Source organism: Rhamphochromis longiceps, linkage group LG6 (assembly GCF_057381845.1).
Source record: "Rhamphochromis longiceps isolate RC_006_pf linkage group LG6, R_longiceps_female_GT1.1, whole genome shotgun sequence".
In the NCBI taxonomy this organism is placed as follows: domain Eukaryota; kingdom Metazoa; phylum Chordata; class Actinopteri; order Cichliformes; family Cichlidae; genus Rhamphochromis; species Rhamphochromis longiceps.
This window is the reverse complement of record NC_140562.1, coordinates 9,032,908-9,049,458: the sequence shown is the minus strand read 5'-3', so window position 1 is coordinate 9,049,458 and position 16,551 is coordinate 9,032,908. Positions and strand designations below refer to the sequence as shown.

Below are 16,551 nucleotides of genomic sequence, written 5' to 3'. Positions count from 1 at the left end.
CCGAACCAGCAGCAAAAGAAGATCCAAACTAAGCTTCACAGAAACATCGTCATGAATTCACTCTGTTTTGCTTCCAACACGATGAAATCACACTTCATGCACAGCTCTCTCTCTCTCTCTCTCTCTCTGTACTTCAACACCAGTTTTCCCATCTAAAAATCTGTTTTCTACATTATTCGCTTGCTTGTTATGCACAAGTCTATCGTTGTTTACAGCGCCGTTGGCCGCTGTTTTTTTTTCCTTTTACTTACTTCCGAAAAGAAAACCTAATTTCTGCTGTTCAATAGGCTACTGAACAAATTTAAACTTTTTAAAATTGTGCAAAATGCAGCCGTGTCTCTAATAAAACCGTTGTAACTTCAGAGGTAATGTGCTAAAGTTGATTAATGGTTTTCTTTCGTTTTTGATGTACTGCAGAATATTTTTATAAAATCCCAGGCCAGGAAAATCACCTTCATGTTTTTCTGTGTTTTATCTTCAGCTACTTTGACACAAAGGCATCTGCTGTGATGCTCACACCTTTGATAAAGACTTGCGAGTGTCAGCTTACTTTTTATAGATACAAAAATATGTAAATTATCTGAATTATAATATTTCTGACTGTCTGAGGCAAAATTTCCCAGATTCAAATCGAATTGAATCGAATTGAATCAAATCGTGGATCAAATCGATTCGGGACCTTGTGAATCGGAATCGAATCGATTCTAGAAATCAGTGACGATACCCAGCCATATTATCCCTGACCTCTCTGGTGTGTCCTTTGACTTCATGGTGTTGTTGCTCCCAATATTCTCTTAGACAACCTCTGAGGCCGTCACAGAGCAGCTGTATTTGTACTGACATTAGATTACACACAGGTGCTCTCTATTTAGTCATTGGCACTCATCAGGCAATGTCTATGGGCAACTGACTGCATTCAGACCAAAGGGGGCTGAATAATTACGCACACCCCACTTTGCAGTTATTTATTTGTAAAAAATGTTTGGAATCATGTATGATTTTCGTTCCACTTCTCACGTGTACACCACTTTGTTTTGGTCTTTCACGTGGAATTCCAATAAAATTGATTCATGTTTGTGGCTGTAATGTGACAAAATGTGGAAAAGTTCAAGGGGGTTGAATACTTTTGCAAGCCACTGTAATTAACCATGGTGGTAGGCTGTAACTGAGTCTTTCCTCTTACACAACGAAGCTCACAAAACGGTGTGGAAGGCCAAAATTAAGAGCAAAAGATATTTCATATTTAGCCATCTTAACTGTGCCACGCTCTCGGGAAGAGGGAGAAGGAGGGAGAGCTGCGTGAGTCAGGCAGTAGCTAATCACAGGGGAAGGAAGAAGAGAGGATGGGGGAGGAGAGAAAGATGGGAAAGGAAAAAAAAGGGGATGGGAGGGATCGGGGAATCTTTTAAGTTTGGTTTTAATCTGTGGCATGACCAGGATGGGGGATAATGGAGAAGGAAAGGAGCACAGAAGGAGAGAGGGATTGGGCTGTACATGCAACACTACGCAGAGAGGTCACCACACTGCCTGGGGGGGGACTGGGATGCAGAGAGGAGAGAAGGAAGAGAAAGAAAAGTGAGGGCAGGGTCGAGAGAGGAAAGGAGGGGGAGACAGATGACAGATCGTCAGGTGTGGAGGGATGATGATGTGCAGAGAAGGCAGCGGGGGGAGAGAGAGCGTATTTGTTGGGAGATTTCATTGCAATGACCTCGCCGTGTCATCGTCACGCTCCTCCGGGTGATGCTGTGCCTCTTTTGCTGACTCGCCACTTGCTCACCCCAGGAGCAGGAGTGAGATAGAGGCCAGTCCCCCCTCCTACTGTTTGCCCACTGGGAGCACAGACATCAACCGAACCATATCAAAGGGATGCCCTTGACAGTGCAGAAGCAGCGGTGGGGCGTGTCGCCTCCATGTGGTCACTTAGAGCCACTGCACCTCACAGAATGATAAAGGAAACCAATTACCAAAAGGTTTTTGAAATAAGTGAAGACAACACTTCAAAATGTTATGATGACACTTAGCGTGAATGCTTAAATTATACCGAGGCTTCAGACCTCAGGGGTCAACAGTTAAGAACACAGCTGATCAAACATTAGGACACTTTTCCTCTGGTGTCTGAAAGGACTGAAAGGTACCACAGCAACAAGAGACATATACAGGAATAAGTATTTAAGGATCCTATTGAAGATTTTCCGTTATTTAGTTCTTTGGCAAAAATCTTTAGTAACAAGACCGCCCTTGGAAAGAGGTTAAACACAGATGAAATAAAAAGAAGAAACCTCATATTATCAGAAATCCTTGAGCAGGTTTATTAATATGAACTCATTAGTTGAATGTTTTTCAAACTCTGCAGGATCAGAGCCTTAAATCACTTTCATGAACTTAAAAATACACACAAAAAAACTGTTGACTTGTGTTTTGAATAGACCTTATTTTATAGAAGGCCACTATTAACTTACCATGTAAAAGCCCCACTAACTACTGTATTATTATTATTATTATTATTATTATTATTATTATTATTACTGCAATTTTTGTGTTTCAGGCTGGTTCCATTAGCTGGATGAAAAGAGGTCACTCATAGTAGCAAAAACAAAAGATTATTATCAACTCTGTAGCTCTGCTGACGTTTTTGCCTCTTTTAGCTCACACTGTTGTTTCTGTGGAGCGCGGTTCAGGCTTCGCTGTGCTCTCGTCAACTTTGACTGCAGCACTGGGCAGCAGAGTTCAGCTTAAAAGCTGCGATAAACTAATAAGGAAACACTTAGTAATTGGCACAGCGCAACATGTTGACAGCACATTTGTAAAACTTGCACTAACAGTGTATTCCCATGTTATTTTCTCTAATACCATCTATTATGGTTATTAATCATTTAAGCAGTTTCTGGATATGAGTGCTAATTAATTAGTATTCACGTGATATAACATCTGATTTTTACTTCGCAAAAAGAAAATGAGAGAAAAATAAAAGCAATGACAGTATCAGTCAAATTCATAATTGTGTGTGTGTCTTGGTTTTGGGTAATTAGAGTCAAAATACAAGAACCTGGAGGTAACCATGGCTGCAAAAAGAAGCACACAAAAAAGAACGGTTGCATAATATTATCGCTGCTGACGCTGTAGCTTTGCTTCATCTTTATTCATTTCAAAATATCAGTTATCGTTATCATCATGACACTTTTAAAAGGATAACTTATTTCCTGCTACTGTGATAATGCTGGGCTTTGATTGCAGCGCTGTCTCTGGTGAAGGGGAAATGATGTGCACTTACAGAGGAAATCATTTCTTTAAACTTTGGCAGTTCTTAAAGAGTTTTATAATGTATTTGTTATTCACCCACTGACTCACAAAAACTCATACACCCTCATATGTATGGCAAGGTGCTGGCTTGTCATTGGGAGAAACTTGGGGTTCTTTGTATTATATATCAAACTCCTCTTCTGTCTTCGGTACCGAAGATAAACTTATAAACTTGTTTTTCAAGGAAATGTGACCTCATATAAAACTGCACTTATCTTGGTACCTAGCAGAGCAATATCAAGGGTGGGGGATGCATGTCTGGGTATCAGATTGCAGAAGCTTTGTCTCCAAAAGTATGTAGTTGCACTGGCTTATATTATATTTCTCCTTCATCCTCCGGATCAAACAAGCAGGTGAGGAAAAGTTTAGGCAGAGGCCAACTATCCCTCACAGCTTCAAGTCACAGTGACTTTTTAGAGACGCGGTGCTCAGTAACTCACTTTTTACACCAGTCCTTGAATACTTTGTTTAACAGTGACTAAAGGTCTTATAATTGAATGTAAAATTGACACAAAAAAAGTGTGTATTGCAGCAAAGAAAGCAGGCCCCTGAAAACCAAGGTGACACTAAAGTACACTTTTATTCACAAAATCTGGATTGTTATCTTTCACTCCTGCCACGAAGAAAGAATTTGTTATAAGGCCATGTACTCTAAAGGAAATTACTTTCTGCAGTCTTACAGACAAGGCACACGTAGTCACTGAACATTCTCGTATTACACAAAAAAATGTCACATGTCATTATGCGGAGACATTCTCCCAAATAAAGGACACGGTGTCTTCAATAGCTCTGAATGCTTCCAATATTTGACAAAGCCAAATAATCACAGTAACAAAGGTCTGTCACAGTGAAGCAGTGTATTTTCAAAAATTTTTTTCAAAGTTTCTCAAACAGTGAAAAATTTCAGACCAAGGGTTAAACATTACTTATAAACTACAACTGTGCTTGTAAGACAGATGTCCTTAAAACTGAGTGGCAGGTGATTTAATCAAAACTGTTTATACTCAGAGCTTTCCATCTGTACTGTGTCCTTGTCGCACAGGAACAGAAGAAAACACAACATCTCCTCCTTTTTTTATGGTCCTGTAAGTATTTCTGAAAATATCTCCTGCTAAGAAAGGTGCTAATTGGACTCATGGTACGATAAAAGCAAAAAAGTGCTATGTGACAAAGCCAAAGGCTCTCATTGCCATGGCTACCTGCTACACGGCTTTAATTACAGTAATTATGGTTTTTAACTTTTTCACATCAAAGAGCGCTCTGGTATTCTGCAGCAAACTGTGACCATGACCTGCAGCTCTGCCTCCCACTGAACTCTAGCTGATCTCAGGTCTTTCTGAAAACATTTATCAAATCTATATTTGAGATGAGGAACTTTTCTTTGGCTTTTTGGTGGCCAGACCTAATCTCAGACATGCATGAACACATCATTCAGTGCTGTCTGGCCAAGGAAGGGCACGGGGCACATTTGCTCTAGAACGCCTGTTTGTTTTTCTAATATTAGATAAATATCAGCACAGGAAATGAGTGAAAAAACAGTATGGGCATCATTCCCCAGTGAGATATTTTATACACACACACACAAACACACTGAACATACATGACTGATTTAAATAAGAGCAAATGATGTGATAGTTTTTCTGTTCCAAATTTTTTATTTTTCAAAGACCTTGGGAGGCTTCAGTGTTATTCAGCCTGAGGTTACAAGTGGCCTGGCTGTACTTTTAGTTTCCATACAATAGCTCTACAGAGGTATTCTGAATAATAAGACATCTCCTGAGGTCAAAGCATGCCAAAGCTGTGCTGTAATTACATGACAATTACCTTTAGGTTACAGGGCATCTTAAACTAATGAGGCTGATGCATACAAATGACTTTCTGCCATTGCAGTAGGTGCAAATGTCCAAAGTATAAAATGCATGCCCTGTGAGACCACCGTATTTCTAATGACAAAACAGACAATACTGTGATTAAATAACTCATATTTACTCCACTGTCAGGTGATTTCCATTTACTGTCTACTGCTGTGAGACTACAAATTCTGTATTTTTACGCATCCACTAACGATTAGACAAAGTAATTGTTTCCTAAGTTACACATGAGTCTTGACTAAAGAGTTCCAGGTCCAAGTCCCACATTTCAAAGCTTAAGTCAAACAGGTCATGATCTGCCAAATGCATTACACGCCAATTATACACAATTATACATCTACTTTTTACACTAGGCTGAAAAGCCACTCCTCGCTATGAACCAATCCAGGTTAGTTATTGGTATCTTGGGAACATTAAGACAATGGCTGACATATTTCCTATTTCAATTTAATACGTAAAGATTTGAAGGGATCCATAAGTTGCATCGAGCGACCCCTGGCAGGATTTTCATGGAAATAATTTTTGTGCAACAACTCTAACAAATGGACAAAAAAACAAATCAGACAGAGTAATCACAAAACCTCCTTGAAAGAAGAAAAATAACAGTTACAGGCTAAAATATGAGGGTATTATTTTTCCCTGTGTAAGGCTGAGGTTTAGTTTGGAATCTCTTATTACGTCCACTTGTCCTCTTGCTTTAGTGGAGCAAAATATGAAAATAAATAACTGATCACATGATAAAAACAACAGGAAAGATCAGCAGCTAATTGCCTGTCACTGGCTTCTTATTCTGGTTTGTGTACATTGTCATACTTGTAGTGTTTTAATGTATAAACACCTTAAAGTGGTGGCTTGCACTGCCAGAGGCACTTTTCTTCCTGAGTCTGCTTGGCTTCTGCTGGCTTGATCCATTACCTGTAATGTCAGCTGCTACATGTTTTATGGTGTAGATTTTATAGACTATATAACATTGTGTACATATATATGTACACAAAGTCTGGTAAAGTAAACCACGGGGGGACCACCACGACAATGTTTGTTACAACAAACCTAAGCAGACACTTAAATCAACCTCAGCCAGTTGAACTTTTTACAGAAGCTAACAAAGCTCAGTATCAGCCAGAAGCTAGCAGCCTCGGTATTAGTAATGGCTCAAAATAGTCAAAATAATTGAAAAATTGTTTTGTTATACAATATATTCTGCACCTGCTATTACGTGGAAAGTTAAAATATATCAGGGACACGCGGGTGTACAGCAACTCGTTTTCAGTTAATCAGTCGCAGTACTGGTCGCAGAGCACTTGGAGAAAAATTGGAATTGGCCAAGAAAATTTCTGTCAGTCCAGGTCAAAGAAAAAGAAGAACAAAAACCAAATAGAACTTTGAAGTTGGATTAATTGATTTATACATTTATTTTAATGTAAGGGAGTTTTTTGCAGGTTTTTGGATTTGGCTCAATAAATATCAACAGTGGACAGAACTGAATATTTATTTATTTATTTATTTATTTTCATGGGCAGCTGTGTTTTCCCTTTATGATATAATTACACCAACAGCTAATAGGTCCACACATAGTGACCTCGCTCACACATGCACTCTCGCTCCGCCTAGGTCCCTTTACAGCCACCCATTGGAGGAGAAGTCCCGCCTCAGTTGCTGACTCTCGGCCTCTGTGAGCGGCTGAAGAGGTGATCGACAGGAGCCACCGTGGAAACCAAACCACTCCATCGCCTGCTTCAGAGCGGGAACTCCCAGCTTCCTAGTCACCTAGCAACACAGAGCTTTAATCAGTCTTCATATACAGTCAGGTCCCTAAATATTGGGACATTGACACAATTCTAACATTTTTGGCTCTATACACCACCACAATGGATTCCAAATGAAACGAACGAGATTTGCTTTAACTGTAGACTGTCAGCTTTTATTTGAGGGTATTTACATCCAAATCAGGTGAACGGTGGACAGTGACAATTACAACAGTTTGCAAATGCGCCTCCCACTTCTTAAGGGACCAAAAGTAATGGGACAATTGGCTTCTCAGCTGTTCCATGGCCAGGTGTGTGTTATTCCCTCATTACCCCAATTACAATGAGCAGAAAAAAGGTCCAGAGTTAATTTCAAGTGTGCTGTTTGCATTTGGAACCTGTTGCCGTCTACTGCTAAGATGAAATCCAAAGAGCTGTCAGTATCAGTGAAGCAAGCCATCATTAGGCTGAGAAAACAAAACAAACCCATCAGAGAGATAGCAAAAACATTAGGCGTGGCCAAAACAACTGTTTGGAACATTTTCAAAAAGAAGGAACGTACCGGTGAGCTCAGCAACACCAAAAGACCCAGAAGACCATGGAAAACAACTGTGGTGGATGAACGAAGAATCCTTTCCCTGGTGAAGAAAACACCCTTCACAATAGTTGGCCAGATCAAGAACACTCTCCAGGAGGTTGGTGTATGTGTGTCAAAGTCAACAATCAAGAGAAGACTCCACCAGTGTGAATACAGAGGGTTCACCACAAGGAAGGCCAGATTAGAGTTTGCCAAACGACATCTAAAAAAGCCGTCACAGTTCTGGAACAACATCCTATGGACAGACGAGACCAAGATCAACGTACCAGAGTGATGGGAAGAGAAGAGTATGGAGAAGGAAAGGAAGTGCTCATGATCCTAAGCATACCACCTCATCAGTGAACCGCCATGACACTTCCAGCGCCATGCTGGAAGTGTCATGGCGTGGGCACGTATGGCTGCCAGTGGAACTGGTTCTCTTGTATTTACTGATGATGTGACTGCTGACAAAAGCAGTACGACGAATTCTGAAGTGTTTCGGGCAATATTATCTGCTCATATTCAGCCAAATGCTTCAAAACTCATTGGACGCCGCTTCACAGTGCAGATGGACAACTACCCAAAGCATACTGCAAAAGCAACCAAAGAGTTTTTGAAGGGAAAGAAGTGGACTGTTTTGCAATGGCCAAGTCAATCACCTGATCTGAATCCGATTGAGCAAGCATTTCACTTGCTGAAGACAAAACTGAAGGGAAAATGCCCCAAGAATAAGAAGGAACTGGAGACAGTTGCAGTAGAGGTCTGGCAGAGTATCACCAGGGATGAAACCCAGCATCTGGTGATGTCTATGTGTTCCAGACTTCAGGCTGTGATTGACTGCAAAGGATTTGCAACCAAGTATTAAAAAATGAAAGTTTGATTTATGGTTCTTATTCTGTCCCATTACTTTTGGTCCCTTAAGAAATGGGAGGCACATATGCAAACTGTTGTAACTCCTACACCGTTCACCTGATTTGGATGTAAATACCCTCAAATAAAAGATGACAGTCTGCAGTTAAAGCACATCTCGTTCGTTTCATTTGGAATCCATTGTGGTGGTGTATGGAGCCAAAAATGTTAGAATTGTGTTGATGTCCCAATATGTATGGACCTGACTGCATATCCCATATGGATGATGTTGTGCTTTGCAAAGCTTTAAACTTAGACATTTTCCCTATTCGTGATTTATATTTGACGGCTGAAATCCACCTGTACCACATGCCACTTCATACTGTAGTGAAGATGATTTTATGATTTAGACTGTAGAGCAGTGACATTTACCACCACATTTACCTTAATGCACACTTACAGAGCCTGAGACATGCTCAACAGCACCTGCCTTCAATTCAGAACAAATCAGAGTGACATACAGTGCAAAACTGACATTTAACCTGATGCTACAAAGATATACAGTGGGGCAAAAAAGTATTTAGTCAGCCACCGATTGTGCAAGTTCCCCCACTTAAAATGATGACAGAGGTCAGTAACTTGCACCAGAGGTACACTTCAACTGTGAGAGACAGAATGTGAAAAAAAAATCCATGAATTCACATGGTAGGATTTGTAAAGAATTTATTCGTAAATTAGGGTGGAAAATAAGTATTTGGTCACCTCAAACAAGGAAAATCTCTGGCTCTCACAGACCTGTAACGTCTTCTGTAAGAAGCTTTTCTGTCCCCCACTCGTTACCTGTATGAATGGCACCTGTTTGAACTCATCATCTGTATAAAAGACCAGAGGTGGGACCAAGTCATTGTTTTGCAAGTCTCAAGTAAGTCTCAAGTCTTTATCCTCAAGTCTCAAGTCAAGTCTCAAGTAATGTCAGGCAAGTCAGAGTCGAGTCTCAAGTCACTGGTGTAAAAGTCCGAGTCAAGTCACAAGTCTGAAACTTTGAATTTCAAGTCCTTTCGAGTCTTTAAAAAAAAAACAACGAAAAAATAATGTTGCAGTTATATGCTAAATGTAAATATTAGACCATGTAATTTTAAAATCTGTGTTTTTCTCAACACATGACAAAATAGTGAACTTGGAAAATATACACAAATTGTGAAATTGCACCTCTTTAAAATGCAGCTCAATTAAACCTAGCTCCAAGAATAATTTTCACCAACGGTTCTGAGATAAGCTGCATGTTATTCTTGGATGCGGTTGTAGGACCAGCTTTAAAATCGCATGACAAAAATATCATACACATTAAAAAAAACTGTATCACCAACGTAGCCTGGACAACATTTGCTAGTTAGATGAAGTCAGCTATCTCATCTTAGCATATTTATATGCATATTTATAATCATACGGTTCTTGGAGTGAGTGCATACACTCATGAAGTTTAGTAACTTCAGGTCACTGCAACAAGCCCAGGTACAGTTTACCGACGGATGGGTACAGGACCTTGAAATGCACCGTGTAGAACGAAAGACCATCGTACGTATCATAAGTTTACCAGTCTCACAAATCGTCGTCATAAATACACATTCCTTAACCGTTTATTAATAGGACCTTTGAGCTCAACGGTAATTAATTAGTAGTGGAAATAATTTCTGGTAGCATCACAGAAATGTAGCAGTGACAACAATATTGTATGCTGTAATCGTACTGGGCAATTAGTGATACAAAAAACCTGTTTTATCCTGTGAATAAAAGTATATGTTTTTGTCAATGTACCATAATAACAGAAGCGAAACGCAATATTGTGTCAGGACAATTCACTATTTATGCACAATAAATAAAGGAGCATAGCGCGACAATTTCTGTTCAGCGCCAGACTTGCTTGTAACCTATGTCACTAATTATGTTATGAAAATGACGTATTAACTACTAAAAAACACTGACCTTCGTGTAAATGCTTGGAGCAGACTAACCTGTGAGCTGGAGGGTTCTGGGACGTTATATTTGATCTTTGAATGGCTGCAATCCAGGCCATCCGTCGCATCTTTGTTACTTCGGAAACATGGCTCGAACAATTTCTCTTCAACGACGTAATCCGATAACAACCGATCTCTTTACCCGTCGGCTTCCCGTGGCTGTCATGCGACCGGCTATTGCAGTTAATAATACAACAGCTTCTTGACATTTTTGTGTTTCTTTTTATCGCTGTATAACTGATTTTAATTGAAAGCCTGCGTGCGCTAGTACCGCTTGCCACGAGTTCCCAGAATCCTTTGCGGTTCTACCCGTGAATGACGTCACATTTTCAATCTCTATATAATATGCATGTTAAATTTTATATTTGGGGTAAAATATCAAGTCTTTTCAAGTAAACCGGTTCAAGTCCAATTCAAGTCCCAAGTCATTGGTGTAAAAGTCCAAGTCAAGTCACAAGTCTTAGAACATTTTTTCAAGTCAAGTCTAAAGTCATAAAATTAATGACTCGAGTCTGACTCGAGTCCAAGTCATGTGACTCGAGTCCACACCTCTGTAAAAGACACCTGTCCACAGCCTCAAACAGTCAGACTCCAAACTCCGCCATGGCCAAGACCAAAGAGCTTTCGAAGGACACCAGGAAAAGTATTGTAGACCTGCACCAGACTGGGAAGAGAGCCTCATGCTATGGGGCTGTTTTTCTGCCAAGGGGACAGGACGACTGATCCGTGTTAAGGACAGAATGAATGGGGCCATGTATCGTGAGATTTTGAGCCAAAACCTCCTTCCATCAGTGAGAACTTTGAAGATGAGACGAGGCTGGGTCTTCCAACATGACAATGATCCAAAACACACCACCCGGGCAACAAAGGAGTGGCTCCGTAAGAAGCATTTGAAAGTCCTGGAGAGGCCTAGCCAGTCTCCAGACCTCAACCCCACAGAAAATCTGTGGCGGGAGTTGAAAGTCCGTGTTGCTCGGCGACAGCCCCAAAACATCACTGCTCTCGAGAAGATCTGCATGGAGGAATGGGCCAAAATACCAGCTACTGTGTGTGCAAACCTGGTAAAGACCTATAGTAAACGTTTGACCTCTGTTATTGCCAACAAAGGTTATGTTACAAAGTATTGAGTTGTATTTTTGTTATTGACCAAATACTTATTTTCCACCCTGATTTACGAATAAATTCTTTACAAATCCTACCATGTGGATTCATGGATTTTTTTTTCACATTCTGTCTCTCACAGTTGAAGTGTACCTCTGGTGCAAATTACTGACCTCTGTCATCATTTTAGGTGGGGGAACTTGCACAATCGGTGGCTGACTAAATACTTTTTTGCCCCACTGTATATGTATATAAATATACATGGCGCAAAGCCAAGTTAAAGCTAAACGTACCTGCCTGGAGTCACAGCTAGCAGATTATTACAAAACACGATGGTTAATCATTCCTGTGTTTTGTGGCAATTACATCACTTATTCTTGCACAAAATCATTTGCTACTTTACTGACTGAGATACTTTCATGACTTATGTAAGCCAGCCAGTGTTTCTGTTCAGATATCATTTTTCTGGCAAGAAGAGTAGCAAGCTAAGGTTAGCCAGCTAGTTAAGTTAGCTGTACCATTTGTGTCCCTGGAAAAATCCTCAGCATTTTTTTACTCCATCATGTCCAGTTATAACAGCGATTACAAGAGGTACAAGCTGGCTTTCGCAGAAGCAGTTAATGCACTAAACAGATCTTTACCCTGCGAATGATCATCAAATAAAACCTTGAATTACAAGAGCACAAGGCTGTCTTTACCATTGCTCTTGCTGCTGCATCTGCACGGAAAATGCCACAACAGATTTCCACAAGATTGAAACTGGAATACCACAGGGTTGTGTTTCTCACCTTTTCTATTCCTCTTCACTACTGATTTTGTTATAAGGAGGTGAGTCAACTGTTGGATTGCTTTGTAGAGAAGCTAAACATGTTGTAGACCTCAACCAGATCAGAGGACTACAGACTGGGTAGTGCATATACAGATTCTCATTCATATCAACCAAAGGCAGGTAGAAGAGGTGAACAAGTTCTAGTACTCTGGAATCTATTCACTGCTGATAGTATGGTTGACTGGACTGTCATCGGCTAAGTGGACAAAGCCTTAAGTATACTATAATGACTGGAACTGATCTGTGCATCTGCCTCTCTAAACTCAGCTACAAAAATATGTCTTATCAATTCAGTAGCTGTGCCCACTGTCCTGTATGCATGAGAAACATGGAGAGCAATGGAAAACATTTCCCAAAACCTCAACAAACTGCAACAACACAGCCTGCAAAGGATTTTTAAGATCTCTTACTCGGACTGAGTTACCACACTGACACCATTACTTAGTGATTTCAATTAGAAGGACACATCCTTCACCTACAGTGGCTTGCAAAAGTATTCGCCCCCCTTGAATCTTCCCATATTTTGTCACATTACAGCCACAAACATGAATCAATTTTATTGGAATTCCACGTGAAAGACCAACACAAAGTGGTGTACACGTGAGAAGTGGAACAAAAATCCTACATGATTCCAAACATTTTTTACAACTAAATAACTGCAAAGTGGGGTGTGCATAATTATTCAGCCCCCTTTGGTCTGAGTGCAGTCAGTTGCCCATAGACATTGCCTGATGAGTGCTAATGACTAAATAGAGTGCACTTGTGTGTAATCTAATGTCAGTACAAATACAGCTACTCTGTGACGGCCTCAGAGGTTGTCTAAGAGAATATTGGGAGCAACAACACCATGAAGTCCAAAGAACAAACCAGACAGGTCAGGGAAATTTAAAGTAGGCTTAGGCTACACAAAGATTTCCCAAGCCTTGAACATCCCACGGAGCACTGTTCAAGCGATCATTCAGAAATGGAAGGAGTATGGCACAACTATAAACCTACCAAGACAAGGCCGTCCACCTAAACTCACAGGCCGAACAAGGACAGCGCTGATCGGAAATGCAGCCAAGAGGCCCATGGTGACTCTGGACGAGCTGCAGAGATCTACAGCTCAGGTGGGGGAATCTGTCCATAGGACAACTATTAGTCGTGCACTGCACAACGTTGGCCTTTATGGAAGAGTGGCAAGAAGAAAGCCATTGTTAACAGAAAACCATAAGAAGTGCCGTTTGCAGTTTGCCACAAGCCATGTGGGGGACACAGCAAACATGTGGAAAAAGGTGCTCTGGTCAGATGAGACCAAAATGGAACTTTTTGGCCAAAATGCAAAACGCTATGTGTGGCGGAAAACTAACACTGCACATCACTCTGAACACACCATCCCCACTGTCAAATATGGTGGTGGCAGCATCATGCTACGGGGGTGCTCCTCTTCAGCAGGGACAGGGAAGCTGGTCAGAGTTGATGGGAAGATGGATGGAGCCAAATACAGGACAATCTTGGAAGAAAACTTCTTGGAGTCTGCAAAAGACTTTAGACTGGAGCAGAGGTTCACCTTCCAGCAGGACAACGACCCTGAACATAAAGCCAGGGCAACAATGGAGTGGTTTAAAACAAAACATATCCATGTGTTAGAATGGCCCAAAGTCCAGATCTAAATCCAATGGAGAATCTGTGGCAAGATCTGAAAACTGCTGTTCACAAACACTCTCCATCTAATCTGACTGAGCTGGAGCTGTTTTGCAAAGAAGAATGGGCAAAGATTTTAGTCTCTAGATGTGCAAAGCTGGTAGAGACAAACCCTAAAAGACTGGCAGCTGTAATTGCAGCAAAAGGTGGTTCTACAAAGTATTGACTCAGGGGGCTGAATAATTACGCACACCCCACTTTGCAGTTATTTATTTGTAAAAAATGTTTGGAATCATGTATGATTTTCGTTCCACTTCTCACGTGTACACCACGTTGTGTTGGTCTTTCACGTGGAATTCCAATAACATTGATTCATGTTTGTAATGGTAAAATGGTAAATGGCCTGTATTTGTATAGCGCTTTACACATCCAGTCTTCCACCCATTCACACACACACATTCACACACTGGTGATGGCAAGCTACACTGTAGCCACACCTGCCCTGGGGCGCACTGACAGAGGCGAGGCTGCCGAACACTGGCGCCACCAGGCCCTCTGACCACCACCAGTAGGCAACGGGTGAAGTGTCTGTAATGTGACAAAATGTGGGAAAGTTCAAGGGGGCCGAATACTTTTCCAAGCCACTGCATCTCCTGAACAATTTGCAAAGACCACCATGACCTGGACTCCATAAATGGGTAGACATAAGAAAGGCCAACCAAAAGCTCATTTGAGGTGGATGTTCACTGACGATCTGAACATTGTTGGCATCAGCTGGCTTTGAATGACCGTATTTGTTGGCGATCATAAGCTGCCCTGTGTGCTAACAGGCGTAAGACGAACCAAAGGTAAGGCTAAGGTTAACTTTAAGCAGCTTATGCCGTCAGTGTCTGTTGTTTATAAAAAAAAACCTAAAAAAACCAAAAGAATCATTTGTGTCTGAGAATGAGCGGGCTTTTTTCTGAGTGCACTGGACTTTGCATGAATAGTTCATAGAGGAAGTAACATTTGTTTTGAGTTTAACATCAGATTATCTATAAATACAGCAGAGAAAAAAAAATCAGGTTTGTCTTCTTGGCCCAGAGTGCAATCAGTAAGAGTATTTCAGGCAGAACAGTTTTACCTTTAAGAAATGTGACTAAACCTCCAGTCTGGCACCATTTGTGGGAGTTCATGTCTGCGGTGGATAAAAGCGTGCAATGAGCAGCAGATGGTACTCACAGCGGCATTGGGCTCGATAAGGCGCTGCTGCAGGACTCTGGCTTCCTCCCAACGCCCGGACACACACAGACGCTCCAACTCACATAGCTCCTGGCCCAGCACATTAGCCAGCGCACACACTCCACCGATAGCACCTAGAGACACAAATCAAAGACCGATGAGAGTTCAAGTTTCACTGGTAAAGGCATAATATATATATATATATATATATATATATATATATATATATATATATATATATATATATATATATATATATATATTAGGGGTGCAACGATATTCGTATCGATATTGAACAGTTCGATACAGTGCTTTCGGTTCGGTACGCATATGTATCGAACAATACAATTTTTTTCAATTTTTTTTTTTTTTTTTTTGTGTCCCGTTTGGATCTATAGCCATCAGAATTGTTGTCTTGAGGCCAAGAAAGATGCCAAGAGGATTTATTTTAAGTGGATCATCATATTGGTCCATTTGATTGACCTTTATTATAATTATGAATTTATTTTATTTTCAGTTGCAAACGGGACAGACATGACTGTGGGATAGGACAGGGGGAAAGAATGAAAGAAAGAGGGGGAGAGAAAGAAAGAAAACCAAAGGGGAGAAAAAAAAAGAACAATACAAAATTTGTAATTTATTTTATCAACTTTCCTTCTGACGATGCTGTCTGTGTTGAGCGCTCAGTGAATCTGCATTTGACTACTCCGCCTAGGGTCGACAGTGCAGCCTAGGCGGAGTAGTCGAACGCAGATTCACTGAGCGCTCAACACAGACAGCATCGTCAGAAGGAAGAGCGCAGGGCAAGCTAGCGAGACAGAAGTTAAGCTCTCCTTACAACATGGACCTCCCCCACCCTCATTCAGATCTGGCGTTTGGAATTGTTTTGGTTTTCATGTGACGTATGACCCTGAAGGTAAGCGAGTCATGGACTAAAGTAAAACAGTATGTTGGATGTGCCATGCAATGCTCAATTACATGGGTGGGAGCTAGTGTGTTAGCGCAGTTAGCTCGTTAACGTGTTGGCCGTCTAGCCCCTCTGTATAGGGTAGCTCGTTAACGGAGATTTGCCGTGTTGTGGCGTTAAGGTTATTTCAACGAGATTAACCTGAAAGCACTAGTGGGAACACAACGAATATGACTGCACATTTACACCGACATCATCCTAGTGCAAAGACAAAAACAACAAGCATGCTACTAACTTTAGCCGAGTCATTTAGACAGCTGTTAGCACAGGATTCTCCTTATGGAGACCTGATATGTTTAATATGCTGCTGAGAATATAGCCCAGAAGAAGCGGATAGTATAGCTTTTATTTTGGAAAGAGACATTTCTCTGTAATAAACTCTCTTTTCCAAAGATGAGTGATTCCTCAATCAGATACAGGGCTCGCAATATCGCTAGCCCGATGTCCCGGGGC

General features: G+C 41.0%; 1 protein-coding gene across 2 annotated transcripts in view; it reads right to left on the bottom strand.

The window, feature by feature from the left end:
- Positions 1 to 6,652: 6,652 nt before the first annotated feature.
- hoga1 (4-hydroxy-2-oxoglutarate aldolase 1) overlaps positions 6,653 to 16,551 on the bottom strand; it is a 30,295-nt gene continuing 20,396 nt past the window's right edge. For both annotated transcript variants that reach the window (XM_085409169.1, XM_085409168.1), the window contains 2 exons: positions 15,132 to 15,265; positions 6,653 to 6,938 (listed from right to left, as the gene is read on the bottom strand). In XM_085409169.1, the coding sequence (XP_085265295.1) occupies positions 6,789 to 6,938; positions 15,132 to 15,265 (284 nt within the window). In that variant the 3' untranslated portion in view covers positions 6,653 to 6,788. The remainder of the gene's footprint in view (positions 6,939 to 15,131; positions 15,266 to 16,551) is intronic.